At 43.0% G+C, this 27801-nt stretch overlaps 1 protein-coding gene across 2 annotated transcripts in view; it reads right to left on the reverse strand.

Moving 5' to 3' along the window:
* ADAMTS12 (ADAM metallopeptidase with thrombospondin type 1 motif 12) overlaps nt 1-27801 on the reverse strand; it is a 327563-nt gene that overhangs the window by 55802 nt on the left and 243960 nt on the right. For both annotated transcript variants that reach the window (XM_019450692.2, XM_019450691.2), the window contains exons 14-17: nt 24102-24222; nt 13491-13735; nt 11460-11598; nt 4338-4464 (exon numbers count right to left, since the gene is read on the reverse strand). In XM_019450692.2, coding sequence (XP_019306237.2) covers nt 4338-4464; nt 11460-11598; nt 13491-13735; nt 24102-24222 — 632 coding nt within the window. The remainder of the gene's footprint in view (nt 1-4337; nt 4465-11459; nt 11599-13490; nt 13736-24101; nt 24223-27801) is intronic.

Genomic DNA, 27801 nt, shown 5'->3' on the forward strand with positions numbered 1-27801 from the left:
TGTGGACCATCCCTCCAGTCTTTAAGGTTACTGTCTCCAAATCTGTCCCTGTTCCATCTTCATATCACCTTCTGTGTGTGTGTGTGTGTGTGTGTGTGTGTGTGTGTGTGTGTGTGAAATTCCCCTCTGCCTCTCTCCTATAAGGACTCTTGTAATGACATTTAGGGTCCAAATGGATAACTGATGATAGTATCCCCATTTCAAGCCCCTTCACTTAATAATGTCTGCAAAGACCCTTTCTCCAAATGAGGTAACATTTGCAGGCTCCAGGGATCAGGATGTCCTTTCAGCCTATCACAAGACCGCACTAAGGGTCAGCTTCAAGCTCACAGAGCTCAGCTTGTATCACATAAGAATTCCTTTATCAAGGCTCCTTCCCCATGTCCATGGGCTGAAGGGTCAACTCATCTCCTCCTGAAGAGTCCTTCAGCCTCCCGACTCTTGCCCCAACATCCTTCTCCCTCTAGCACTGGTAGCATCTTGTTGTAAAGCTACCTCCAACTAGAAATTCTGAGAGTTGAAGTGTGGAGGTGGGTAAGGTAACCACCTTTATGGAAAGTGAATTCTGAAAAGAGTGAGGCCAAGTCTTTAGCTACAGGTAAATAAGATGTCCGGAACAGAGGGGCGCCTGGTGGCTCAGTCAGTTAAGTGTCCGACTTCGGCTCAGGTCATGAGCTTGCAGTTCATGAGTTCGAGCCCTGCATCAGGCTCTGTGCGGACCGCTCGGAGCCTGGAGCCTGTATTCGATTCTGTGTCTCCCTCTCTCTCTGCCCCTCCCCTGTTCATGCTGTCTCTCTCTCTCTCTCTTTCTCTCAAAAACAAATCAACATTAAAAAAATTAAACCTTTCTTTAAGAGACAAAACAGATGAACATAAGGGAAGGGAAAAAAAAATAATATAAAATCATGGAGGGGACAAAACAGAAGAGACTCATAAATATGGAGAACAAACTGAAGGTTACAGGAGGGATTGTGGGAGGGGGGATGGGCTAAATGGGTAAGGGGCACTAAGGAACCTACTTCTGAAATCATTGTTGCACTATATGCTAACTAATTTGGATGTGAATTAAAAAAAATAAAAAATAAAACAAGAAGATATCCGGAACAGATTGATGTATGCTTTAAAACACAGAGTTGATACCAGAATCTTCTTTGACTGTGTTGCTTTTCTGTACATAGCCTGTGTCCCCAGCTCTACCTTGGCCTCAGCAGGTGACTGTCTGCATGAAGATCCCTTGGAACCCACCACACCTAGCAGCATGCTTGCTTTGCTTTAGACACAGCCTGGATAGGGGAGAGGTTCACACCTCTTTGGGGGATGTAATGGAGACCACAGGCTTATAGATAGATAGCCCCGGGTTCAAACCTCTGCTGTCTACTAGTTAGCTGCATGATCCTAAGTGAGGTAAGGAACAGTTCTTCCTCTATAGGCATGATAATAATTATTTTCCTCAGTAGTCGAGAACAATAAAGAGAATATATGAGGTATCTCTAAAACATCATCAAAAGTGAAGTAGGTACTTAAAAATCCCACTGTTTTCTTCTACTCTGCTCTCACATTACTTCTGTTTCTTCTTCTTCTTCTTCTTCTTCTTCTTCTTCTTCTTCTTCTTCTTCTTCTTCTTCTCTTCCTCCTTCTCCTTCTCCTTCTCCTTCTTCTTGAATGTTTATTTACTTCTGAGAGACAGAGCATGAGTGAGGGAGGGGCAGAGAGAGAGGGAGACACAGAAACCGAAGCAGGCTCCAGGGTCTGAGCTGTCAGCACAGAGCTTAACACGGGCCTTGAACCCACGAACCATAAGATCATGACCTCAGCCGAAGTCACTTAGCTGACTGAGCCACCAGGTGCCCCAAGTTACTTCTGTTTCAACAAATGTGTGGGTTTTCCATACCAAGCAATTCTGGCCCTAACTGTTGGGGTTGGTGCAGACTGGGCAGGTTAGGGGCTGGGCTGCCCAGCACAGCCCCTATTGCCTTCCCTTCAGGTCCAGGTTGTCACCTGTGCTTCTCACCAGCTGGCCATGAACCAAGGGTTCCCACAATCCCAGCCAAGGGTTGGATACTTTGCTAGAGTGGCTCACAGAACTCAAGAAAACATTTTGCTTACTAGATTACTGGATTATTATAAAAGGATACAACTCAGGGACAGCCAGATGGAAGAGATTCATGGGGCAAGGTGCAGGGGAAAGGTGGCAGAGCTTCTATAACCCCCTTGGGGCACACCACCCTCCCAGCACCTCCATGTATTCAGCTGCCAGGAAGCTCTCCATACTCCTCCAGTTAGGGTTTTTTTGTTCGTTTGTTTGTTTTTAATTTTTTTTAATGTTTATTTATTTTTGAGAGAGGGTGTCAGAGTGTAAGTGGGTGAGGGGCAGGGAGAGAAGAAGACACACATCTGAAACAGGTTCCAGCCTCTGAGCTGTCAGCACAGAATCCAACTTGGGGCTCGAACCCAGGAACTGTGAGATCATGACCTGAGCCAAAGTCAGGTGCTTAACCAACTGAACCACCTGGGCGCCCCCAGAGCTTTTAGTTTTAAAATCATGATGACTATTGGATTTTATCAGAGGCATTTTTTTTATCAGATACCAAATATATATCCTTTATTGTATCACAATATCTCAGTGCTCAATAAATGGTAACTCTTACATGGCTATAATCACCACAGTATCTCTTATGGGAAGTAACAGGAGCTTAACAACTATTCATTGGCAATCGTAAGGCCAAGGGAGACTATGTAACACAATAAAAATGAGAACCTGAACCCCAGGGACAAAATTAGAGCCAGGAAATAACCATCTATCATTTTAAGAGGATATCTAACCCACCAGAGCAAGTGGCTTTGAAAAGCAAGGACAGAACCCCGGGCACGCAGGCACATGTATCATGGCTGCTGTCTAATGAGCGCAACAGGAATTTACTGGTACAGGGTCATCAACTTTGCGGGGGACTGGGGGTGAGGAAGCACGTGAGCCCTGCAGAGCTGTGGGCTAGTGACCAGCCCCCAGATATGACCTTTTCTTTTCTGGCTCACTCTTCCCTAAGAAGAAATTATAGAAAGTACAGCTGCAGACAAAACCTAGTGTTGGCCAGAGCTGCAGCCAGGTGAGGTGACCAAGGTGAGGTGAGGCAGTGCCTCCGTCCTGTTGCCGCACGACAGGATCTGGCTCCCGGCCTCACAGCCCACTCCTTCTCCACCAGAGCCCACAGAGCTGGACAGAGAATAAACCCGCTGACTCTGGCCTCTGGGGCCAGCCTGTCTGCCCCCACTAGAGACAGATATTGCTTGCCTTCACTGACTTGCCTAGACTCTTCTTTTTACACAGTTCTTCAACATTTATCACATTCTTCTAGCTCTTCTTTAGAGTTTGGTTCGTCACCTATTTGATTTATGATACCAATGAGTCCCCTCCTGTTTGACTAAACTTAGTGTGTCTTCTTAGGATTGGAATGAATGCCTGATGAGATTGGCAACCTAAATATACCCCTGTTTGTGGTCACTAGAAAATGAAGACACTCTCCAGAATTCATTCTTTCCTTCTTCCTTCACTTCCTTTCTTCTCTGTCCCTCCCCTCTCTCTTCCTCTCTCCATTCTCCTTCTCCTTGGCTCCCGACCCCCCCCCCCCCCCGGCCTTTAACATAAGCCCCTACATTACAGCCACCTTCTGGGACTCCAATATCTAGAACCAATATGGTGAGCAGGAAATGAATACCTCTATAATGCTGCTTTTCAACCAAGGGTGCTTTTGCCCTTGACAAGACACTTAGCAATGTTAGGAGATGTTTTTGGTCGTGACAACCTGGAGGAAGGGGGGAGGTTGCTACTAAAATCTAAGCAGGTACAGGCCAGGGGTCACTACACATCATAGGGCGTGCAGGATAGCCCTGCAACAAAGAGTTATCTGGCCCCAAATGTCAACGGTGCTGAGATTAAGAGAGCCTGCTCTGAAGGCCACCCTTCCAGGCAGCCATAAGTGCAGGTGGGCCCAGTGATCAGAAGGTGAAGGCTACTGTTGCACCGGTCCAGTGCTCTTAGAAGAGCCACACCTGTTATCTGAAGAACTTTGGGGGATCCATAGAACATTCTCTTCAACAATGCTCTGAGACTTAGTCTTACCAAATAAAAAAACACAGAACACATCTTTGTAAGAACTACTGCTCTATGGGGAGAAGATGTCCTCACTCACAGGTTGCCACAGGCTCCAACAGCATAGCCACAGACACCTGTAAAGGTTTTTCTGTATTTATTCTAATGACAAAGCTTCCCAACCTCCTTTACCACTGAGCATTAGATTACTGTTACATCAGACACACAGAGCTCTTTTATCAGTGGTTACCTGGGTGGACAGTCCTTTTCATAACACTTCTTCTGTCTCCCGTTGGGCTGTGTTTCTGGGTCACAAAAGGTAGCTTTCACCATCCCGTGGCCCTTCTTCACACAATGGGCAGTCTGGCGGCGGATACCTGGGGGCAGGGCAGAAAGGTTCACACGTGTTAAATCCTGAGCCCACATACCTAGTGTCAGGGAGGCCCCTGGTCATGTCAAGTGACCACGCTTATCACTGATGGGAAAGTTGTCCATAAGGTGTCTGGCTTTCAAAGTATGGATAGGGAATGGAGTCTCTACTTCACTCATGCTACAGCTCACAGTGGGTGGAAGATATCTTGCTTGAGAAGGACTACAGATAATATAGGTAGATTAACACACAATCTCATATACAGATTATAATGTAACTGTGGAGACAAGACCAATACATATATCCCAAATAAAAAAAAGTGAGACTTAAATAACGAAAGCAGATATTATCACCAGGTATTATAACACAATTGCTATTAGCTTAATAAAGGAACAAAGCGGGTAGGGATGTTTATATTATTAGTAAACTCTGAAAGACAGGAATAAAATTCAAAAGAATGTTGTAAAGTTTGAGGGGTCATGTTTCTAAAGTAGAAGCTTTGAAAACAGGGACTAATAATACTGCTGCCTTCAGAGACCAGGTCGGTAATGTGAGTAAGAAAAGCACACGGGGGGTGGCACGTTCTGTAGGCAGACCAAGAACACCTGTAGGCTGGGTTTAGCTTTGGATAAATAATAATAGTGAACACATGTAGCACTTGCCTTGTCTCAGGTGCTGTTCAGAACTGTATGTGTGTGTGTACAAATAAACAAACATATATGTACACATACAAATATATAATACGTAAAATGTATTACTTATTATCTATTTTGGTAGACAGAAACCCAAACCTCACAACAATCCAGTGAGGTCAACACTACCATTATTTGTATGTGAAAGATGAAATGGAGGCACAGTGAAGTCCCACAGGCTGACAGAGGAAAGGGACCACAGCTTTTGCTAAGACATCATTACCAAGAGAAGTGAGGGGAGTGGCCAGCATGTCACGGATTGAGAGGTGGAGGGAGAGTGAGAAGGGAGTCATCATGTCTCTTGAGGGGGCTAACACTTCAATGCTGGATGTGAAATACTGGGGTAGAAGACTGAAGACTGGGACCCCACCCACCTTCTCCCCCCCCCCCCCCCCCCCCCGCCCACCAGGGGACAGAGCCATCAGCGTGCACACAGGTTGGTGCCCTGAACTCTCAGGGCATCCAGGCCTTGAGTGGGCTTGCTGGTGTACAGAATTCTTGAATCAGAAAGGCCACGAGTACACCGATAAGCTGGTCACCTCCTCACGTTAGCACACGGAGGGACTTCCCCACAAACACACAGCAGGCAGGACCCAAACTGGAGCCCGTTCTCCTGCCATCTGCCACCTCACACTGCTTCACACGCCCCGTTCCAGCATAATCTCCCTGGCTGGCTTTCATACTCAGATGTCAGTGATCACATCTCATCATTTAAAAATGTCAGAGGGAGTTGTCATACAGTAAGTGAATCCTTTTAAATGAATCGACAGTATTTTGTTGTTGACTAAAACAGTATTTTTTTTCTTTTGAAGAAGATAAGTAACCTTTCAAACACTCAGGCTTTCTCAACTGATAAGACTGTCTTATTCTTCTTTTGTCCTAGAAATAAAACACTGTCAACAGCTGGAAGCAACATTACAAAAGGAACTTCCGTGGCACAAGGAACGAGTCATTGTTTGGAAAGACACAAACACCTGTAGAGAAGTCTTGGACAATGTGAGTGGATAGAGACTGAAATGTGGATGCCAGAAACACTGACATGTACCTGCAGTTATAGAGCAGAAAAAAGAAAAGCTTAGATGCTTAGAAGTTTCATTGAAACTTTGGGTGGTTTGGCAAATTCTTAATGTCACAACCTAAAAGGAAACTAACTGTCAGGTGACTCTCAGAGGTTGGAAACATCCTCCCAAAAGGCTTGTTTCTGTGCAGGAATAGCAAAAATTGCTCCGTGCTCCTGACTCCAGCAGTAGCAGAAGGACACAAAACATAACATAAAATCCCTATTGCCTGGTTGGTCTGGTGGATCAGCGTGGTGATGAACATAGACTGGCCGGGCAGATACTGTGGGGCGCGTAGGGCAAAATTAATAATGATGTGTCAGAGTTCCTCCATTGAAATTAATGGTGTATGTATCACTATATGTCACTTGTCGTTTATCTTATAAATACTATGTGTTTATGCATACGATGAACTATATAAGCCTCGTTCCACAGTAAATGCTTAAATCCATCTCAACGTTTCTGTTATTTTTATGGTCCTAAATATTACAAAAGTCTTCCAGATATTGTTAGAGACCAGTATCTTCACTCGGTTGACCCTACCTGACAATTACAGTGGACGAAGTCAGATGGATTAGTACCAAGACGAATGCGATTTTAAAGGGGTCAAAGAAGTATCTGATTCTGATTTTCCAAAGAAGTGAATTGTCATCTAGATATCAGCCTATAGTCACACATCAGGGTCAGAGTGGAATGTGTGTCCCTATTTGTAATACTCATGCTTTATCAAGGATATGTGGACATATCTTAAATGTACATGATTATTTTGAGCTTTAGTGCTATTAAGGAAAGGCGTTCATTATGGCACTACAAAAATGTTTATAACTGACTGCAGAATAGTGTAATGCAGAAATAATTGTATATTCACACAGTGGGATGGTACGCAGACCTTCAGGTGAATGTACAAAAAGCTACTTTCATTAGTGTGGACTTATCTCAAAAGCATAATACTGAGTAAAACAAGATAGAGAACGATACACAGAGTATGACACTATTTATAAGCTTAAATGCCCGAGAAACAATATTTTTTAATGTGGATGAGTATTCACATGTATAATAAGAGTATTTAACGAATGCATGATAATAACAAATACTGGTTACATGACCCTGGTTAACTCTGGGGAAAAAGGAAAGGGAGAGGAGTCAGGGAGTGTTTATCATGTGCATTTGTGCAATTTCTTTTCTTTAAAAATGAAGATTGAAATAAGCATGAGTAATGGTAAGATCTGAGAAAACTGAGTGTCTGGCATGCAAGAGTTTGCTGTTACATTCTCCATTTTGCTAAGAGATTTATAATGCTTCCCAGTGAAAAAGTGTAAAGCTAAAATAATACAATAATAATAAAAACAAAACAAAACAAGACAAATAAAATAAAATAAAATAAAATAAAATAAAATAAAATAAAATAATTGCTACTACCTGTTTGCAAACTCTTTTACTATGGGAATCAATTTGGTAATAAGTTCTTAACATTGCCATAATATTTATGCTCCTTTTTTTAATGTTTATTTATTTTTGAGAGAGAGACAGAGACAGAGTGTGAGTCAGGAAGGGGCAGAGAGAGAGGGAGACACAGAATCCAAAGCAGGCTCCAGGCTCTGAGCTGTCAGCACAGAGCCCGACATGGGGCTCGAACTCACGAACCGTGAGATCATGACCTGAAGCGAAGTTGCATGCTCGACCAAGTGAGGCACCCAGAAGCCCCAATATTTATGCTCTATGAGCCCAGAAATTCCATCTACAAATTAACACTAATGAAATCATCAGAATATGATGATCAATAAGAAATTGGCTAAAAGACATTTTGCTTTGTCTTGCCAGTGAAACATAATGTATCCAAAAAATGAGAGCTATGAAGACTGAGTAACACATGGAAACGTACCCATGTTAATAGCATTAAGTGAAAGCATGTGTATACGTACATAAACACATCCATATGCACACAACTATATACATCTATAGCTAGAAAAAAGCATATTGAAAGACAAAAAAGGGGCGCCTGGGTGGCTTAGTCATTTGGGTGTCCAACTTTGGCTCAGGTTATGATCTTGCGGTTTGTGAGTTCGAGCCCCGCCTCGGGCTCTGTGCTGACAGCTCAGAGCCTGAAGCCTGCTTCGGAGTCTGTGTCTCCCCCTCCTCTATCCCTCCCCTGCTCATGTTCTGTCTCTTTCTGTCTGTCAATAATAAATAAATGTTAAGAAAACTTAAAAAAAAAAAGAAAGGCAAAAAAGAAAAGTAGAAAAATGCTTTGTGTCAGGGTGGTGACTTTTTCTATTTCTAATTTTTCAATAATATTTTTAACCTACTTTTATAGTACAGAACGTTTTAGCTCAAAGCAACTAAAAATACACAGTTGACTGATTCAGTGTTTCAGGCGGTCTTCCATCTTTATATTTAGCAATGTGTGTCCTACGGGAATATTAGCATTTCACCCTCTGTGTCTGACAGCATGAGAGTAGATATGTTGCCTTTCTTCTCTGCCAGAATAAGAGCTCACTGTTGCTCAAATAGGCAGTGTGACTGAGATTCAGGTGAGCACATGGACACTGGCAGCTTCCTCATAGTTCCTGTTAAGGTTTAATAACCAGAATGACATTTGCTCAAGCAGGCCGAGGTGTTGCTGAAGGATCAGGCTGTATCAGAACCAAGTTCCTGATGCACATTTGGTAAGGGAATCTCATTTCCTAGCCAAGAGGATGCATCTCATCTTTACGAACACAGCACAATCAGTCATTTATCTTGTATTCCTATGCTCTGAAATATTGCATGTGTAATAATGCAAAGAATTCATCCCATGTTGAAACAGAAAAGAGGGGCAGGTGGGTGCTCTCCTGTTTTGTGGAGGGGCCCCTGCCCAGCCTGGACTGGCTGAGTTTTCACTCCTTGGTGTCCGGGGACAAAGGATTTCAGCTTAAAGCTTAAACCTGTACTTCACCTAAAGAAGAGAAAAATGGGGATGAGAACTCGAAAAAGTATTTGTATCTATAGTCCCCATGACCTCATTTTCCTCACAACTGCTCCTCAAGGAAATATTTTTCACCAACTTATTTTTTGTTTATGTTGCTTTTGCTTCTCGGCAAGCCCAGCCCCCTGGGCAGTGGGGCAGGACATCTGGAAATGCCAGGGGTAGCACTGGGGATAGCAGTATGACACCAACCCCACTTACGGCTGCTGCCACAAATCACAGCTTTGACCTAATGGATTTCCAGAGGACTAGGATTTTCAAAACAGCACACATTTTGAAATGAACATGATCCCTACGATTTCTAAAAGTTAACCCTTGGTTTCTGTACTGAAGGAGGGGAAGAGAGAAGTTGGAAATACAAGAATCGTCAATTAGGTTGACAATGCGTGACTCAATGTCCATTGCTGGACCCCTTTCCAGGACTGCTTCCTGGGGCAGGGGGCACAGGTACAGGGAGGAGTGAGTGAAGGAATGGTGACGAGACAGAGTATATAAGAGAGAGGCCCACAGAGTAGGTGAATGTGTTCTTCTGGCCATTCACTCCTTCACTTCCATTCTCTTGGCTACCTCGCTGAATTTGGCACTTCCCCTTATTGCTGCCCTAGTTTTAAAGGCAGTAGTTACAAGCTAAAGGCAGGAAGTTCCAGAACAGACTTGGACATGATCCAGAAAAGAGAGGCAGACGCCTCATACGGGACTACTATTAAAGCCCCCCAAATGAGTGAAGAGCCCCAAGTACCTGACATACCCTTCCCCGCCCCCTCACCCCAGACCTTAGAGAAGTTCACCCAGCCTTCAGCCAAGAGAGTGGATGCCCTACAAATGTCCGTGCACTTGTTCACAGTTTCCAGCTTGTACTCAGAGGACTAAGGCCAACCAATGAAATGAAAGGTGAATAGAAATGATCTGTGTCACCACCAGGCCATGGCCCTTAATAAGAGCCAGTCTGCCTCTTCCATTTCTGTTTGCTGTGGGGCATGCTGGAAGCCACACATATCAGATGTCTTAGTTGCAAGATGAAGCTGGGCCACCCAATCTGCATCAGACTTACAATGGGTTAGAAATAAACCTTCCCTGTGTTGAAGTCCTGAGATTGTGATTTCTTATGGTAGCAGAACTTATTCCATCCTGATATACTTGACAGCAAGGAATCTGTCCAATGCTCAATTTTATGAGAGGAAACTACTCTCCTAGTAGATAGGAATACGTGGTAAATTGGAGACAGAAAAAAGAACACTAGGTTGGAATCAGGAGAGCCTGTTATGGTTTGGATTTGCCCATCATTTACAGTATGCCTCTGAGCCGGGTATTCGACTTTTGTTGCTGTTGTTGTTGTTTAAATGTTCATTTATTTATTTTGAGAGAGAGAGAGTGTACAGTGGGGGAGGGACAGAGAGAGAGGGAGAGAGAGAATCCCAAGCAGGCTCAGTGTGGTGCCCGATTTGGGGCTCGATCTCATAAGTCATGAGATCATGACCTGAGCCAAAATCAAGACTAGAACCCTTAACTGACTGAGCCACCCAGGTGCCCCGCAGGGTGTTTGACTTTTGTGAACTTCAGGTCCTCAACCAGGCTTTTAAGCCTTTCTGTTTTGCTTTTTAAAACACATGTAATACTGGGGCACCCAACTCTTGATTTCGGCTCAGGTCATGATCTCATGGTTCGTGGGATGGAGCCCCGCATCGGGCTCTGAGCTAACAGTGTGGAGCCTGCTTGGGATTGCCTCCCTCTCCCTCTCTCTCTGACCCTCTCCAGCTTGTGCACGCACTCATTCTCTCTCTCAAATATCAATAAATAAACATTAAAAAAGCAAAACACATGTAATACTGTATTGTATGCCTGAAAGTTGCCAAAAGAGCAGATACTAAATGTTCTCACCACATACACAAAAAGGTAACTTTGTGGAGTGATGGATATGTTGGCTGACCTTATCGTGGTAAATGTTTCACAATATGTACGTGTATCAAATCATCCGGTACAATTTAAATTTATACAATGTTATGATGTGTCACTTTTATCTCAATAATTCTGAAAACAAAACAAAATAAGACATGTAACCTTTTTTTCAAACAAACTCTTTCATGAACAACAGTATATAAAGCTGATACAAGAAAAACTGCCTCTCTCTTTAGACCATGGCCAGCATATTCACTCTCAGAGAGGCCCCGGGCCATGTTTGTGGAACCTGCAGACCTATAGGCACAGAGTATGAACCACTGGCTCAGACTGCCTCCGTGGCCCAATGTGAAGCTGACTCGGATTCAGAGACACAGCAGCTGTCTCTCACCTGTCCCACATGTTACGCTGCACTCTGTCCAGTGGCCATACTGCCAGAAGTACACCAGTTTTTCCACGTCATTGTCAAGGCCATCTTTCCGGATTGTATACTCATATTTGATGCCAGGGTTAGTCACCTGGAACAGAAGCTAAAAGGCAATAGAGGGTTGACATCACTGTCGTGACTTTATATTACAAAACACAGTGCTATAATAACAAACGCTACAGAATGTCCATCATCTTAAAGTAATTATGAAGACATGCATTGGAGCAAACGCCAATAAATGAATATATCTCCACCTCTACTTCCACCTACACATCTATCTGTATCTATATCTATATGTATATCTACCTACATCTATACCTTTATCTATATCTAATCTCCATTTGATTATTTCTTGGCTGAATTCCCATGGAGATTTAATCTTATGGAAATTTCTCTGAGGGAATGGGGATAGTGTCTTTTCCAACAATAGACTGGTAGGTCACCTTGCACCCTTGTGTACTTAATAACTTTGTGATTACAGGTAAGTTACTTAATATCTTTGTGCCTTAGTTTCCCCTATTTACAAAGTGAGGATAATAATAGCATGACTAGGGGCGCCTGGGTGGCGCAGTCGGTTAAGCGTCCGACTTCAGCCAGGTCACGATCTCGCGGTCTGTGAGTTCGAGCCCCGCGTCAGGCTCTGGGCTGATGGCTCGGAGCCTGGAGCCTGTTTCCGATTCTGTGTCTCCCTCTCTCTCTGCCCCTCCCCCATTCATGCTCTGTCTCTCTCTGTCCCAAAAATAAATAAAAAACGTTGAAAAAAAAAATTAAAAAAAAAAAAATAATAGCATGACTAATAGGGATGTTGTGAGAGTCGAATAAGTAAATAAATGTAACATAACTGGATATGAGTAGAATACAGGGCGTTGGGTAGGCTCAGTCAGGAGAGCATGCAACTCTTGATCTCAGGTTGTAAGTTCAAGACCCACGTTGGGTGTACAGATTAAAAATAAAATCTTAAAAAAAAGATATGAATAGAATAGTGCCTCATATGTAGTTAGCATTCAATAAACATTAATTTTTATTATTGTTGTTGCTGTTGCCTTATGATGCTATTCTCTAGCTCTCAGGTGAGTTAATTCCTTTAAAGCATATAGTTCTGCAATAAAAATGGTCATGGGCTTTAGGCAAGGCATACCATTCTTGGGACCCCCCCCCCCCCTCACTTCCCTCTCCTGCAGGTACTCTACTTACCACATATTTAAAATTGGTGGATTGGTTGCTCCTGGGATTGGGGTTCCCGTATGTAAATCCTTTGCCATGTAGGCAGGTAAGATTTCAGGTCTCAAGACATTTATGAATCATAGCTGTCAAGCCTTGACCTCCAGCTTTTATGAGTGCTCTGATCTCTGGCTCTGCAATTACCTCCTAACTTCTGAATATGGTTATATCTGACTTTCTCTTGGGCCATCTGTAATCCCCAACTTGCCTTGTCTCTACTGATATAATCCACTCCTTTTCTATAGTTCCTTGCCAACACGAAAGACAATTTACTTATTCAACTCTCACAACACCCACTTGTGCCTTCAAGGAGACATACTACATTCTAACTCCATTCTCCCCCAAGAGTTTCACAAAGTCAAACATCTTGTCTGAGGACAAACACATGATAACATATGAAAAAACCATGTCAGTCCATCACCATTGCTGGAAAGCTACTTGGAAACTCATGCCACACTGACATAGATTGACAGCATCTTTTTTTATACCTGAGAAACACCTGCAAATAAACAGCCTAGGTCAACCATAGTGGAAACTGAACTCAAAACTCCCGTTAGAGGATTTTAGGGACCCCATCATTTCATTATGGGGACTTCAGAAATTTCTAGGCAATAAAGGATTAACAGCACAAGTAACATCTTGCTTCCCTCCCTGCTCCTTGCTAAAAATTTTAAGTATTTTTAATTAATGTCCCCTAGCAAATACCTTGGAAAAGAACATCATAAATGTCCTAACTAATGTACATATCATCAGCTGCCTTCCCCTCTGCATTACCTGGATCCACACTGACTCATTGGTAGGACCTGTGGCCATCAGTTTCTCCAGGTCTCCTTTCCTGTCATATTGGAAGATGGTCCCTGCCAGCTTGTAGTTTCCATTCCACTGGATAATAAATCCTCCATTGAGGTAATATTTTTTGGGGTCTTCACTCCTGATGGCCAAAAAGTTTCCAGCTCCTTCAACCTCCATTACCCTTATGTCCCTTGCTCCTTTTGGAATCAGTCCAATGTCAACATAACCTAAGGAGAGAAGATACAATAACGGAAAAGGCACAGTGGCTTAAGTGAACACAATCTGCTTCTGATCCATCATTCATCTCCATGACTTAGTGCCCTTGCTTTCCTTTTGGGTGGTCATTGGGATTAGTGGATACACTAGTCATGGGGAATTTTAAAGAGCTTGGCCAGGAGTAGAATTTCCAGGGGCTCTATGACTCAGTATATACACAGTTTTATGAGAAGAGGTGAAATAAATGCAGATTGGACTATGAAGCATTTGTGGTTGACCCAGCATTGACATTTCTGTAATTTTAAGTTGACAGTTCAAATATTTACAGCCCTTAACTAGCTTCCCATCAGCATTTCTGCTCCCCCATTTGTTGCTGCTATCAGATTAATCTTTTTCAACATTACATTGGATACATCCTTCTGCTTATTCATCCTCATTGCCTCCAAGTTAAAGACAGACTCTTAGAAGTAATCTAATCATAGCTTAAATTCATTAATAGAATCCCAGGAGAAATCATGGATTGATTTGCCACCTGGTGCTCTTGAATACAACTTGTGATGAGAAACTCAGCTCTGAGTACAGCTTTTTATATTGCTGGACAATTCTATTCATTAGAAAGGGTTTTTTTTCTTATTTTTTTTTGTTATGCTGAAATATGAATTTATGTTCTACTCTCATGTGCTCTACTCCAACCTGAAAGAGCACAGAAGGCATTCATTTAAAGATGATGATCAATTCTAGCTACAGTCTTATCCTTGTATACTGGTAGTCATGGCAGGGGGCATACTGGGGAGAAAAGGAATTAACACATAATGGTTTCCCCTCTTTGGCAGACTCCATGCTAAGCACTTTATGCATTTATCCTGTTTGTGTTTCTTAAGAACCATCAGTGGGATAGAACGGAAAGAACATGAACTTTGGGGATGGCATGCAAACGTGTGGGGGCAGGGGAGTCAGAACACTTGAGTCCTAGCTTCTGCATCACCACGAATGTGTTTTATGACTTTCATGCACTTATTTAACTTCCTTGAATGTCATCTGCACAATAAAGGGGATTGAATAGATGATGTCTGACATTGCTGGCGGCTCTGATATTCATTTTTCTCTTTTCTAAGCGAAACATTCTTGTTCCTTTAACCTTTCTTTCCATGCAAAATTTGGTCTTAAGACCCTGATCATCCTGGCCATTTTCCACTGGACATGTACTAGGTTTTTTGACCCCAAGGAAACCTGCATCTCTGTCACCTGAAAGTACCTTGACTGCTCCCCCTCCATCAATGCTGAAGTAGCAGGGGGTCTTGGGAGCTAAAATCCTAGGAAGCCAGCAGGAACAATTTGCTTAGAAGCTCAGGCCACAACCTCAGCCCCATTTTTCAAACTGACAGCTACCATCCAGCAAGACCAAAACGCAGGTCTTGTAGCACCTTATTAAATTCCGTTTGACCCTCACAATACTTGCCTGAAACAGCTGATTAAAACTACAAATTTACAAGTAGCTCTAGGAACATATTTATCACATGTAAGTGAGGCTATTGCAATTTTCTGAAATGCCTTTGGAGTGTTGCATCCCACAGCCACTTTCTGACTTGGGATATTGCCTGCCTTCTCAGAGCAGAACTCATGCAGAAAGCTCAACTGGCATTACCTAGCAGGACAATCACCTTATCTCCTTTGTTTACAGACAAACAGCAAAACAATCCCTCCCCCCCCCAAAAAAAAAAAAAAAAAACAATGGGAACTAGATGGAAAATAATCCCGGAGTTTGCTTTTTTATCTTCCACTTAAGAAAAAAAATCCAAATTTAGAAATATTTGTCATCCAGATTCTGCAAACTTCAAAGGGGAGGTACATCAGATTTAAAATAAAAGCTTCCAGTGAATCTAAGTGCTGCTTCTAAACAGTCTACAGGCAGTTCACAGAAGATGTAAACTGAGATCGATTTAGCCATGAGCAAAAGTAATGCACATTTCTACCACGTATTTTGCAAAAGAATATCTGGGGGAAGGCCAAAGGATAAAATTATGGTAACTTGGAGTTAGAAAGAACCACAATATCTCTACCAGACTCCTTTGCACATGACAAAAAAGCCCATACTTGAGAAGAATATAAAATGAAAAGTAAAATGTTCAATTTCCCTTCACCCCCAGTCCTATGTCTCAAGGACAATTACAGTGAATAAGTTTCCTGGATTCTCTTCCAAAATCTTTCTTTGCATGTATAAGCACATATACACATAATTTTTTAAACAAGTGGGATCATACTATGTGAACTATTCCAACTATTGCTTTTTAAATTTAATATACCTTACATATCTTTCCATATTTTTTGAGCATTTCAACAACTGCAAAAATGACATAAACCCATTTGTTTAACCAATCTGCTACTAATGGACACTTACATGGAAATGAATGGCTATAAACCTTTCTGTTTATCAAATGAGAAACCCGGGTTCCCACACAAAGAAGAAATGTATCCACATCACACACCTAGGTAGAAAGCACATACACCTATACCCAGGGTTTGCTAACCAATTCTTAATATATTGTTTTTAATAAGAAAATGTGGTTGGTAGAAAGAGAATATTCCTGAGTATCTTATCCTCAAGGGTCTTCTTTACAGAAATAAGAATCACATTAAAAAGTAAGGGTGGAAAGTTATTGAGACATTTATTCTGCATCAAAGGAAGGCTTTCAGGGTTGATAAGGCTTTTTCCAAAGTACTAAGAATGGTGAGTACATACATTCAGAAAGTCACTTTCTCCCACCCTCCCTAGTAAACATCAGTCATTTGCACCAGTATTGGGGTAATACCGAGAAAATGGGGAAAGTAGGAAAATGTAATCTTGACCTCAGAGAAGGAGTCTCTGGGCCCACGGAGATCACCTGGAGAAGCCAGCCTATCACTGAGTCCTGAGTCCCTTGAGCTGAAAGAATACTTGGGGTCTTTGAGGATGGGGCAGAAGACCGGCCCCGCTTCTGAAACCATCATTATAAGAGATAACAATGGATTATTGGTGCTAAAGTGCACCTTATCCAACTGTTCTTTGCAATTCACAAAACAAAATTTACCCAGTAGCATATTTCTAATAAAAATGTGCTCATAATGAGGTCAGACTATTAACCCCCTGACAATTTATCTAGAACTACCAGCTCATCTTTTTTTTTTTCTTAAGATTTATGCTGTCAGTTTGCAGCAAGCAAGACAATCCTCAGTGCAGGCCGAAATCTCCTGGTGTAATGTAAGGAGGCTCTGGGAAAGGCCATCTCCTGAGGCCTGCCTTGACAGCAATGACACATCAGGGTCAGGTACAGGTATCAACCTGCACTTGACCTGCTCCCACATGAGAAGGAGGAAGAACTACCCATAAATATGCCCGGAAGATCTTCTGAAAAGCCCAACTGCCTTGGTCCACGTTGAGAGTTTTAGCTTCAATTATTTCAAAAAGAGGGTTATAAGGGCACCAGGACCTTGGAAAACACCACGAGCAACCACAACCCTCTTGCGAGAAGCCAGGGGAAAGGAAACATAGAAGAGAGACCAGACATTGACGGGGGCTTCCTGACCCTAAATGCTTCTGGGAAAGGATGGCAGCCCTGAGCCCTCTTGATACAAAAACTGTCAAGTAGAGGGTCCCTTCACTCTCCTTCCCTTCTCATTCCTTCCAGCCTGGGATCTCCTGGAAAACATGATCTAGGATAGTCTCCAAGTAAGGTGACATTCTGGTTTCAAGAAAGCCACATCCCCTCTTTTTATTATGCCCTACCTTCTGCCTCAGGTTTCTAAGAAAATGTTCTCATGCTGTCCATGTGGACTCATCTTCTAGCACTGGGCTACCTACCCTGTCCGAAGCAATTGTGTATGTTTTGGCAAACCAGTGACCCCTTCATGTCATTCACCCACCTAAAATCATAGAATGGACCTTATTCTCTCTTAAGCCAACAGCAAACAAACTGAACCTTGCAGAATTGGCATAGGAGCAGCTTTGAGTCATGAAGCCATGCCATTTGTTCCTAAAATTGCCTCTTCCTTCTCACTGCCCAGACTTGAATCGAACTTGCACACATACTGCTGTCACAGCTCCCTAACCTGTGTTGTGAGGTGTTGTTGATGGGTTCCATTCATTCATGCACTTCCTCAGCGACAGAAACTAAGTGGTCCCAAGAAAAAGTCCAGAATATGCCTCACTATGGGATTAAGACAGCAATCTTAACATAACTTGAAACTGGTGTCAATTCTTCACTCTAGGTGAATTTAATACAACCAAAAAGATCAGCAGCAGACACTCGGGAGCTACCGCTGGAAGAACTGAGCACATAAACACACAGGATCGGGAAGTGGATGGGTACCATGTGGTCAGGTGCAGGAATAATTCCAGGTCCAGGCAGTTGCTCCGCATACTCCATTCCAGGAATTTCCTAAAGGTGTGGACACTGGCAGCAAGTGTTTCTAGAAGAAACTTTCTGTGTCTTTCCTCTGCTTTCTAGACTGCAGATTTTTTTTTCACCATGCTTAATTGCGAAAATGAAATTGTGATGAATCTCAGAGGAAACCTAATTAATTTAAATATTATGCCAAGAGAGTTACAATAACTCTAGTATGTGCATCAAACCCACTAAACAGATATGCAAATATATTTGGTATATATTTAACAATATTTAAATAATATTTAATAAGGTGAATTTTGTATGGAAACTGTTCTAGGTCAATAAAAAGATTGTAAGGTATTTTTTTTAATTTACAGGGGTTTGCTTTGTTTGTTTTTGAGAGACAGAGAGAGAGAGAGAGAGAGAGTGAACAAGTGTGCATGCGTGCTGGGGAGGAACAGAGAGAGAGGGAGAGAGAATCTTAATCAGGCTCCACATTGAGCACAGAGCCCAATGCTGGGCTCGATATCATGACCGTGAGATCATGACCTGAGCTGAAATCAAGAGTCAGGTGTTTAACCAACGGAGCCACCCAAGTGCCCCATAAAAATATCTTAAAATTGAAGTCTGAAAACATTCCGGTTGTGATTAAATAAGGGGAGTAGGAATCAAGGCTGGTGCTTTGGGCACTGAGTTAAATGACACAATTTCCTGTATGAGAGTTCCAGGGCACTCAGAGAATGTGGTCTCTTGTTCCCAGCAATAGATGAAAGCAGCCAGTGTGAGCAAGACCAGGAGCTGGTTTAGTGGTCACTGGGTCTGGCAATGGTCAACTCTAGAGAAGCCAAGCAAGGCCAGAGGAATCCAGAGTGGTGGTTTTAGGAAGTTAATGAATTAGTCCAAGAGGTTAAAACTGTCAGGTTTTAACATTTAAGACCAAGGTAGGTGAGTAATACAGAATCAAGGAAATTAGGCAGCAGTGGGAAAAAAAAAAAAACAAAACACCCCGAAGCTGAGGAACTAGATGACAAAAGGTCAGGGTTCTAGGTCAAAGAAATTGGGCTATGAGAGTTTGGGATGGAAGTCAAGGCTCTGGGTAACAAGCCCAGGGTGCCCTTAGAAGAACAGAGCTTAATGTTCTATCAGCTTCCTTCCAAACCAGGCTCCTCATTTAAGTTGTGCCTAAGGGCCAAGTGGCAGAGTGGGGCCCAGGCCTGTTACCCATTAGGGTAAGGGAGAGAAGCTGACAGGAAGAGAGTCATTGTCTTATTCTTTCTTCTACCTACCCCATGCCAAGTACACAACAGGTACTTGATTAATGTTTCTCAAGTCATAGAGTGAATGAATAAATGAACGAGCGGATGATATCTGTACATAGCTCACTGTATTCTGGACCTAAGTTCTTTAATTTCAGACACGTCTACTCATAGTAACCATGGCACTATAGCAACATGCCAATTCTTTTTTCTTTCTCCAAGAGAGCAAATGGAAGCTATTATGGAGGGTCTACAAGAAAGTGGGCCTAATGTTCCTCAAGTGTGACACTAGTTAAAAGGCATGACATGATGCTGCCATCTGGCACACAGCATCAAATCTACTAAATGAGGTCCTCTCCACAAAGAGAGACAAGGACTTAGCTTTTGGGATAGCCCAAGAAAGCCATGAATAAAGACATCTTTTCTTGGAGACTCTGCCCATCTTCAACACTTAGATTTCAATAAACATAGGATCAGCCTTAGGGCTAAGAGCAGGGGGAAGACAAAAAATACCAGACAGGGTTGAAAAGGGCCTCAGAAATGGAGGCCCAAAGGGGTGACTTCCCCATGGTCAATGGTAATCTGGATCAGCACCTGGTCTCTTGCCTCTCAGCCTATTTCAATTCCACATCATCCATCATCGTCTTTCTTTCCTTCATAAAAAAGGACAGGGGCTAATATTTCATATCTCCATAGTCAAAGGCAGCAGCAGACAGAGAGGAGGATAAGATGGGTCCTTTCATGATGAGCATCTCTAATGCAGACCTTCTCCACTTCGTTTTAAACCTACTCTGTTAAAAGAAATCTATGAGCCAAAGTAAAGCAAAAAGGGAGAAGAACACAGGCAGACACATGGATCAGTTAGGCCATGCAAAGTTTGAAAGATTTCTGAATTCTTCTAGGTGACTGACTACATATTCGCATCACTTTTTAGTCACAGAGATGATCTTGCCTCAAGTGCTAGTTGTACCTGTTGCCCGAGTTCATCATTTTTCTAGTGTTGTCTGATAGTTGCTTACTTCTCTCAGAAAGGAGACACTGGGCTTTCTCTCAAGATCATGGTTGTGACAAGAGCCTGTAACAAGGCTCTGGAGATTTGATGACTAAGTGTAAAGCCATTTCCAACCACAGCTCCCATGTAACTGACTGCAGATATATACTTGCTCTGGGAATAATCCTCCATAAGGGCTCACCACGTGTCACAAATTCTTGAAGGCAAATGGGATGCCTTCCCGACCAGAGAGATGAAGTTACAATGGGAACGCCCCAAGCCAATCACTGCCAGCCACCAAAGTCCTCCACAGTTCTGGGTGGAAAGACAAGGAGAAAAGAATACTTCAGGATATTCATAAGAAGGGAAGGATTCTGAGATTTATGTCTGTGGGCCAGAATCAGAAAGTGACAAAAACCCAATATTACAATAGTGGTTTACAATATTACGAATGCAATATTGTACGAAGTCATGTAAAAAAAAAAAAAAAAAAGAAAGAAAAAAAAAAGAGCTACAGCTAAACCGAAAAGGCCCATAGGCAGGGTATCATGGAGGGAAAATATCTGATTCAGATATGCCATCAGCATAACTGTTAATGATGTGGTCTCCTTTATTGTCAAAGGAATATGCAACCAACCTTAAGAAAAGCATTTTTCATTCGAATTTATATAAGCGCTGACTGAATACCTCCTATAGATAGAAATTATGTTTGTTGACGTGGGGGTTGGGCAGGGTGGTGATAGAGCCTAAAAGATGATTTATCCCTCAGTTTATAACTGCACTAGAAAGAAAGAATACAACAGAAGCAGAAGTAAGGCAGCAATACAAGACAGCATGTAAGTAAGCACAGAAAACAACTAACTATACCTTGGTTGTCTTCAAAATGAGGTTGTTAAGTTCCCTCTTTTGACTTTGGCCCTTGGATGAATCAATCTGCCCAATGCAATCTAACTCCATTTCACAGAGTTTTGCATCACTTTGTGGTTTCATTCCCAAGGTGGGGTGGCGGCAGCCAGGGTCTTTATGATGTATCTAGCTTTATTAGGCACACAGCAAAGTTGGGACTTGCAGAAGGCCTGGTGGGTATAAGGAACACAGACCACCACCCAGCTGGGTGTCAACAGAGTCCAGAGTGAGATCTGGCTGGATTTCCCTACTGTGCTGGGGGTAGCAGTGCCAGAGGGCTTGGAAGCCCTGTCAGGATATGTACAATCTAAAGTGGACAGGGGCTCCTGGGTGGCTCGGTCAGCTAAGTGTCTGACTTTGGCTCACGTCATGATCTCACAGTTCGTGAGTTCGAGTCCCACGTCAGTCTCTGTGCTGACAGCTCGGAGACTGGAGTCCGCTTCAGATTCTGTGTCTCCCTCTCTCTGTTCTTCCCCCGCTCATACTCTGTCTCTCTCTCTCTCAAAAATAAATAAAATGTTAAAAAAAACAAAGTGGACACACCTCTCTGGGTGCCAAGAGCCATCAGAAGTCCTCGGGGAAGCAAATGAGAGAAGGAGAAATGAAAACCAAAGTCACAAGGGATGCCAAATGCTCAGTGGTAGGCACATGGCCAGCGGTATCAAGGTCTCTAAGGCAGGTGTGGGGGTGGCAGGGAGGCTCAAGATGCTTCTGATCCTTTCTCCTAGGAAACCAGAGTAGAGATGATAAAAACCCAGAACTAAAGCTTGATTTCCTAAGGGCTTACTTAAAAGGTTAAGTGGTGGAGATTCAAGAATGAAAGCTCTGTTTTTCAAAGGAGTTACCATAGTGTTAGGAGCACAGCATATCTGAAGCCAAAGATATGAGCCTCTACAGGCAAAGACATAATACTGAGGTTAAGTGTCCAAACATGATTTGAAGGGTTATTTTATAATCCAAGTAAATAAGGTCACACCTAAATACTGGAAAATACTTATGTAACAGCTTTACAAGATTGAATAAATATTACCTATCATAGGATGCTTGATCATAAGCCAAGACCTACTGGGTTATTATTCACATTCTTAATAAGTAATGCAAAGGATATGTTTCATGCATAATAAAGCCATCAAATAGACATAAAATATAATCCTTCAATGATAATTCTAAAGGGCAAGACAAGCATTTCACTTTACAATTTAACCTTATTAATTCAATAGTCAAAGATCAAAAAAATAGGTGTAGAAATTAAACACATTTGGGTCATCCACTGTTATGTGTACTAAGGACCAATAAAGTATTTAGTCAATGCACCTGATACTTGAGGGCATACTCAGTTACTTCACCCTGGGTGATGAGCATGTCTAAAAGGGACGCATTACTTTGTTGGGACCCAGGAAAAGGGTGACCCACTACATCTGGGAGTCCCTGTCATTTCCCATCCTGGGTGTCACTCCCAGGGTGCCCTTCTCTTCTCAGGACCTACCTGGGTAGTGCACACTGGACTCCCTACTCCCAGCACCCAGATTTCTTTGGAATCCAGAGAATTAACAACCTAACTGTCCCCTCCCCAAAGTAGCCTTGAGCAGTGACCAGTGGGAGCTGGCATACATTGTCTCAGCTCTCTTACCCCTTGGGTGGGAAAACTCTCATATACAATTCTTTTTTTTTTTTTTATTTTTATTTAGTTTTGAGGGAGAGGGAGAGACAGAGCGTGAACAGGGGAGGGGCAGAGAGAGAGAGGGAGATACAGAAGCTGAAGCAGGATCCAGGCTCTGAGCTGTCAACACAGAGCCCGAAGCGGGGCTCAAACTCAGAGACAGTGAGACTGTGACCTGAGCTGAAGTCAGACGCCCAACTGACTGAGCCACCCAGGCGCCCCATCTCATATATGATTCTATACTGGGTCCTACATAATGGTCACTGGCTCACTGACACACCCTTTCTTGACTCTCCTCCTTTCCCCGTTCTATTTCCTGCATACCCTACTGGCATTTTCCAGGATCCTCCGACCCTCAAATAAACTGCATCAAATTCTTATCTTAGTGTATTTCTGTGGGAGCCTGAGCTATGATACTCAGTTGTCTTCATCATCTCTGGGCCTAACTGAGACCTTCCCAAGACGCCTTCAGCTATATACAAATCACTGATGGTGCCATGGGACCAGCTTAACTGAAAACAAGTATGCAGGTCCCATAGCTGACTTGGGGTGAGGGTAAGCTCTTCATTCCCAAGGATTATTAGCAGCCCAGAGCTGCATAAAGAACAAACCTTGTGAAAGGTCATCATGGGAAAGGAACAGCAGGGTGTAGGTAAGGAGGGGACATCAGGTAGCAGCAAGCACCTGGAGAGCCATAGGGCACCAGTGGGTAGGAACCCCTTCCAGGGAGAAATGGGGAAGAAGAGCAAGCTGAAGTGACTTTGCCTTGCCTCTCCTTTGGCCCTGAAAGTACACTCCGAGACTTCTGCCATTAAGCCCACTGCTGGGCTTCTCTGCTCTCTTAGAGCCTGCCTTGTGTCTGCACCCTTCCCAGCACCTTCTGATCTCTCTCTCTCCCCAGGTTCAAGGTCTGTTCCTAAGCCATTGGCCTTCAGTCCTGGATGCTGTCACAGGGATCATACTCATTCCTGTTCCTGGGGACAGCCCCCAGGTCACTTTAGATCCCTGTGTGCTGAGAGGTTTCCTGTAATTGCCTGGCCATCAACTCCTTTCCTAAAACTGTCAAGGAGCCCTTATCCCTTTGTAGTGAAGGCTATATTCATGTTGAGTTCTTTGAAAGCTACAATCTGCTTTAAAACATAGCGATCAATCTTGCCCTCTATTCTCAGTCCCCTGCCACTTCAATTATTTGTTTGTTACCAGATCCTTCTTTCTGTTTAAACATCTTCTTCACAGTCTGGCAGGCAGAGCCATCCCCAAGGCACACACCGCAGCGATCCTCCGTGGCATTGGAGCCGATCTCATAGTCACAGCCGACCATCTGTGGGAAAGAGAGGCTAAGGGTGACTGATATAGACGGGGAACGTCACACCTGCCTTGGACATCTGACTTCTCCTTTCCCCCTTTGCTCTTGATGAGATTGGGGCTGGGGACAGATGCAAGAACAACAGTTCCTTTTCCTGGTGGCAGCCACAGGAGCATCCAAAGCATCCACTGATGGTAAAGGTTATACCTTTACCATCCAAATGCAAGAACCATGCAGATGCAAGAACAACAGTTCCTTTTCCTGGTGGCAGCCAGAGGAGCATCCAAAGCATCCACAGATGGTAAAGGATGGTTAGAGGGGAAAGAGGTACCCACTGAGTGGGTCTCCAATTGCCTCTGAGTCACAGGCAGAATTGAACACAGTTCCAAAAATTCAACATTGAAAATGTCTCGGAATCAGAGTTGATGGAGTAGTTAAATCCCCCTCCTATGTACAAACCTCATTCCCCTTCCTCTCTAATGAGAGTTTCCAGGGATGATGTAATTATTCCACCTATAATGTTCAGTCCCTTTACATTCCTCACTGAGGTTATCTCTGCTTCCTGTCTGAGCACAGCAGGCGAACCAGCAGCCATGGAGGAAGATCTGGCTCAATGCTGAGACTCCTTGAGTCCCACGAGGGATGAAATCAGTTGACCATCATCAGATTCTTTTGAGCCTCCTATCACCCCAGCCCCAATGCACTTCACACATTGCCATATCCCAGCCATTGAGAGCTTTCTCCTGTGAGCTGAGACTGAATTTACCCGTGTGCTCTGGACCTGATCCCTTCCTAGTGTTCTGCCTGCCGGCCCTTCTCAGTCATCTTCTTTCCCTCTCCATGGATCCGTCTCCTCAGCCCATCATTATGGCCCATTCTTTCCCATCCTAAAATCCCCATGCTGGAAAAGGCATGTTCATCATGTATCATCAGATACCAAAACATCATGACACTTAGATAGAAAGTGTCTAAGTTGAAGGTCTTTGTTGTTTGCTCTCTGGTAAAAGAGAGAGGGGAAACGGTACCATATTCTACTAGTCAGATTGTTCTTCTCTGTTTGTGAAGAATTGTGCCTAGGTAGTCTTTTTCTTCCTCAAAGACAATTCCCTTTCTTGTTTTATTTATTTTTTTAAGTGTTTATTTTAATTCCAGCGAGGTAACATACAGTGTTAAATTAATTTCAGGTGTACAATATAGTGATTCAGCACTTCCATACATCTGCTGGTGCTCATCACATTTCCTGTCATTTCTAAAGCCATCTCAAATCGACTGAAGGGAAGAACAGTTTGGGTTTTTAAATATAACCCTCCCTCCACCAGCTGAACAGAGGATTAATGGCCAGTGACAGAAAATAACTCCATTCCTCAAACTAATTGTCTCTTCAGGTCCAAGGACTGTGCTACCTGATCCGTTGGGAAAAAACAAAGTGCTAAGAGATTTAAAAAATTAATCATGCCAATCAGAGTGGGGAAAAAAAGGAATTTTCTGGATGTGTACTCAGTGGTCATGAATAAAATATCAACCTTTCACAAGCGATATAGTTACATCAAGCTGGAGGGTCCTCTAATAAGCTGACTTTTACAAATAATACGCCCAGAGACTTTCATTCCTTCACTGATTAGGGAAGAGCCAGGGAAACTTACTCTGAGACAAAGAAATTTTAAAGGGTTCTTTTTAAATCTCTGCCAAACAGGGATAGATAAGAATGTGAAGAATAAAGGAAAGAAAACCAGAAAAACAAACACTTGAGCCCATCTTTCCTCTCCAGCAATATTTGCCAGCGTACTTGGGAGCGGAGGTGGGGGTGGGAGATGGGAGACCCAGCAAGTCAAGTGTCTCACAGAATATGTCCCATAGAATATTCAATGCATTCTTGTAGAGTCTTCACACCAAATACTTCGCCCATCAGCTGCACGCAGCATAATCAACACTGAATAAGTGTGTAACAGAAAGCCTAGGAGGGCATAAGTCAGCCTTCCTTGCTCCACATAAAACACAGGGGATCTCAGGGGAAAATAAACAGATTTCACTGTGATTTTTCATGCCATGTGCTCTGGCAAAAGGGCCCACAACAATATTGTCTTTCTGTTTTCAGGAGAATCAGTGGTGGCTCTCCTGCTGCTAACAAATGTGGACAATGACTCCAGCAAGACTCTCCTCTAATGTGACTGCTAGCATGCCAGACAGCCCCTCCAATGGGCAACATTTTTGAAAAAAAAAAAAATTGATTTCCCATAATTCCTTTATTTAAAAAACAGCTTTTGGGGCACTTGGGTGGCTCAGTTAGTTAAGCATCCAACTTTGTCTTGGGTCATGATCTCACGGTTTGTGGGTCCCATCCCCTGTGTTGGACTCTGTGCGGACAGCTCAGAGCCTGGAGCCTGCTTCAGATTCTGTCTTCCTCTCTCTCTGTGCCTCTCTCTCTCTCTTTCTCTCTCTCTCTCTCTCAAAAATAAATAAACATTAAAAAAACAATTAAAAGCAGGTTCGGGGTGCCTGCGTGGCTCAATTAGTTCAATGAATGACTCTTGATTTTGGCTCAGGTCATGATCTCACAGTTCCTGGAATTGAGCCCTGCATTGGGCTCTGCGCTGACAGTGCAGAACCTGCTCAAAATTCTCTCTCTCCCTCTCTCTCTGCCCCTCCCCTGCTCATGCTGTCTCACACTCTCTCTCTTTCTCAAAATAAATGAATGAATTAATTAAATAAATAAACAGCTTTATTGAGGTACAGCAGATACATAAAATACAGCACATCTTTAATGTAAACAACTTGGTAAGTTTGGACTTATACAAACACTGCTGAAACTATCCCTATAATCAAGGTAATAGGCATATCTGTCCCCTCCAAAAGTTTCTTTATGACTCTTTCTGTGCATGTGTGGTAAGAAAACTTGGCCAGTGAGAGGGTCTATCCCCTCAGCAGATTTTTAAGTGCACAATATAGCATGTCAACCATAGGCATCACATATACAGCAGATGTCTAGGACTTTGCCTCCTGCATAACTGAAACTTCGTACCCATTGAATAGCAACTCTCCATGGTTCCTTCCCCTCAGCCCTTGGTAATCCCTGTTTTAGTCTCAGCTTCTATGAGTCTACTTTAGATTCCCACAGTGGAATCATGTGGCATTTGTCCTGTGACTGGTTTGTTTCACTGAGCATCATGTCTTCCAGGCACATGTCACGTGTGCAGGTCTCCTTTTTTTTTGGAAAGCTGAATAATGTTCCAAAGTAGGTATACAACATGGGATAGACCACATTTTCTTTGTCCACTCATCTGCTGATGGACATTTGGGTTGTTTCCATATCTTAGCTGTTGTAAATAATGCTGAGTACATGTGAGTACAGGTATTTCTTCAAGATCTTGATTTCAATTCTTTTGGATACACACCCAGAAATCCCATTTCTGGGTCATATACTTCTAGTTTTAATTTTTTGAGAAAACCTCCTCTACACTATTTTCTGTAATGGCTGCATGGTTGTACAATCCCACCAACAGTATACAAGGGTCCCAATTTCTTCACATCCTCATCAATGCTTATCTTTTGTTTTTTTTTTATATTAGCCATCCTAACAAGTGTGAGGTGATATCT

This window comes from Panthera pardus, unplaced genomic scaffold (assembly GCF_024362965.1).
Source record: "Panthera pardus isolate Hobbes unplaced genomic scaffold, ASM2436296v1 HiC_scaffold_2, whole genome shotgun sequence".
Taxonomy (NCBI): domain Eukaryota; kingdom Metazoa; phylum Chordata; class Mammalia; order Carnivora; family Felidae; genus Panthera; species Panthera pardus.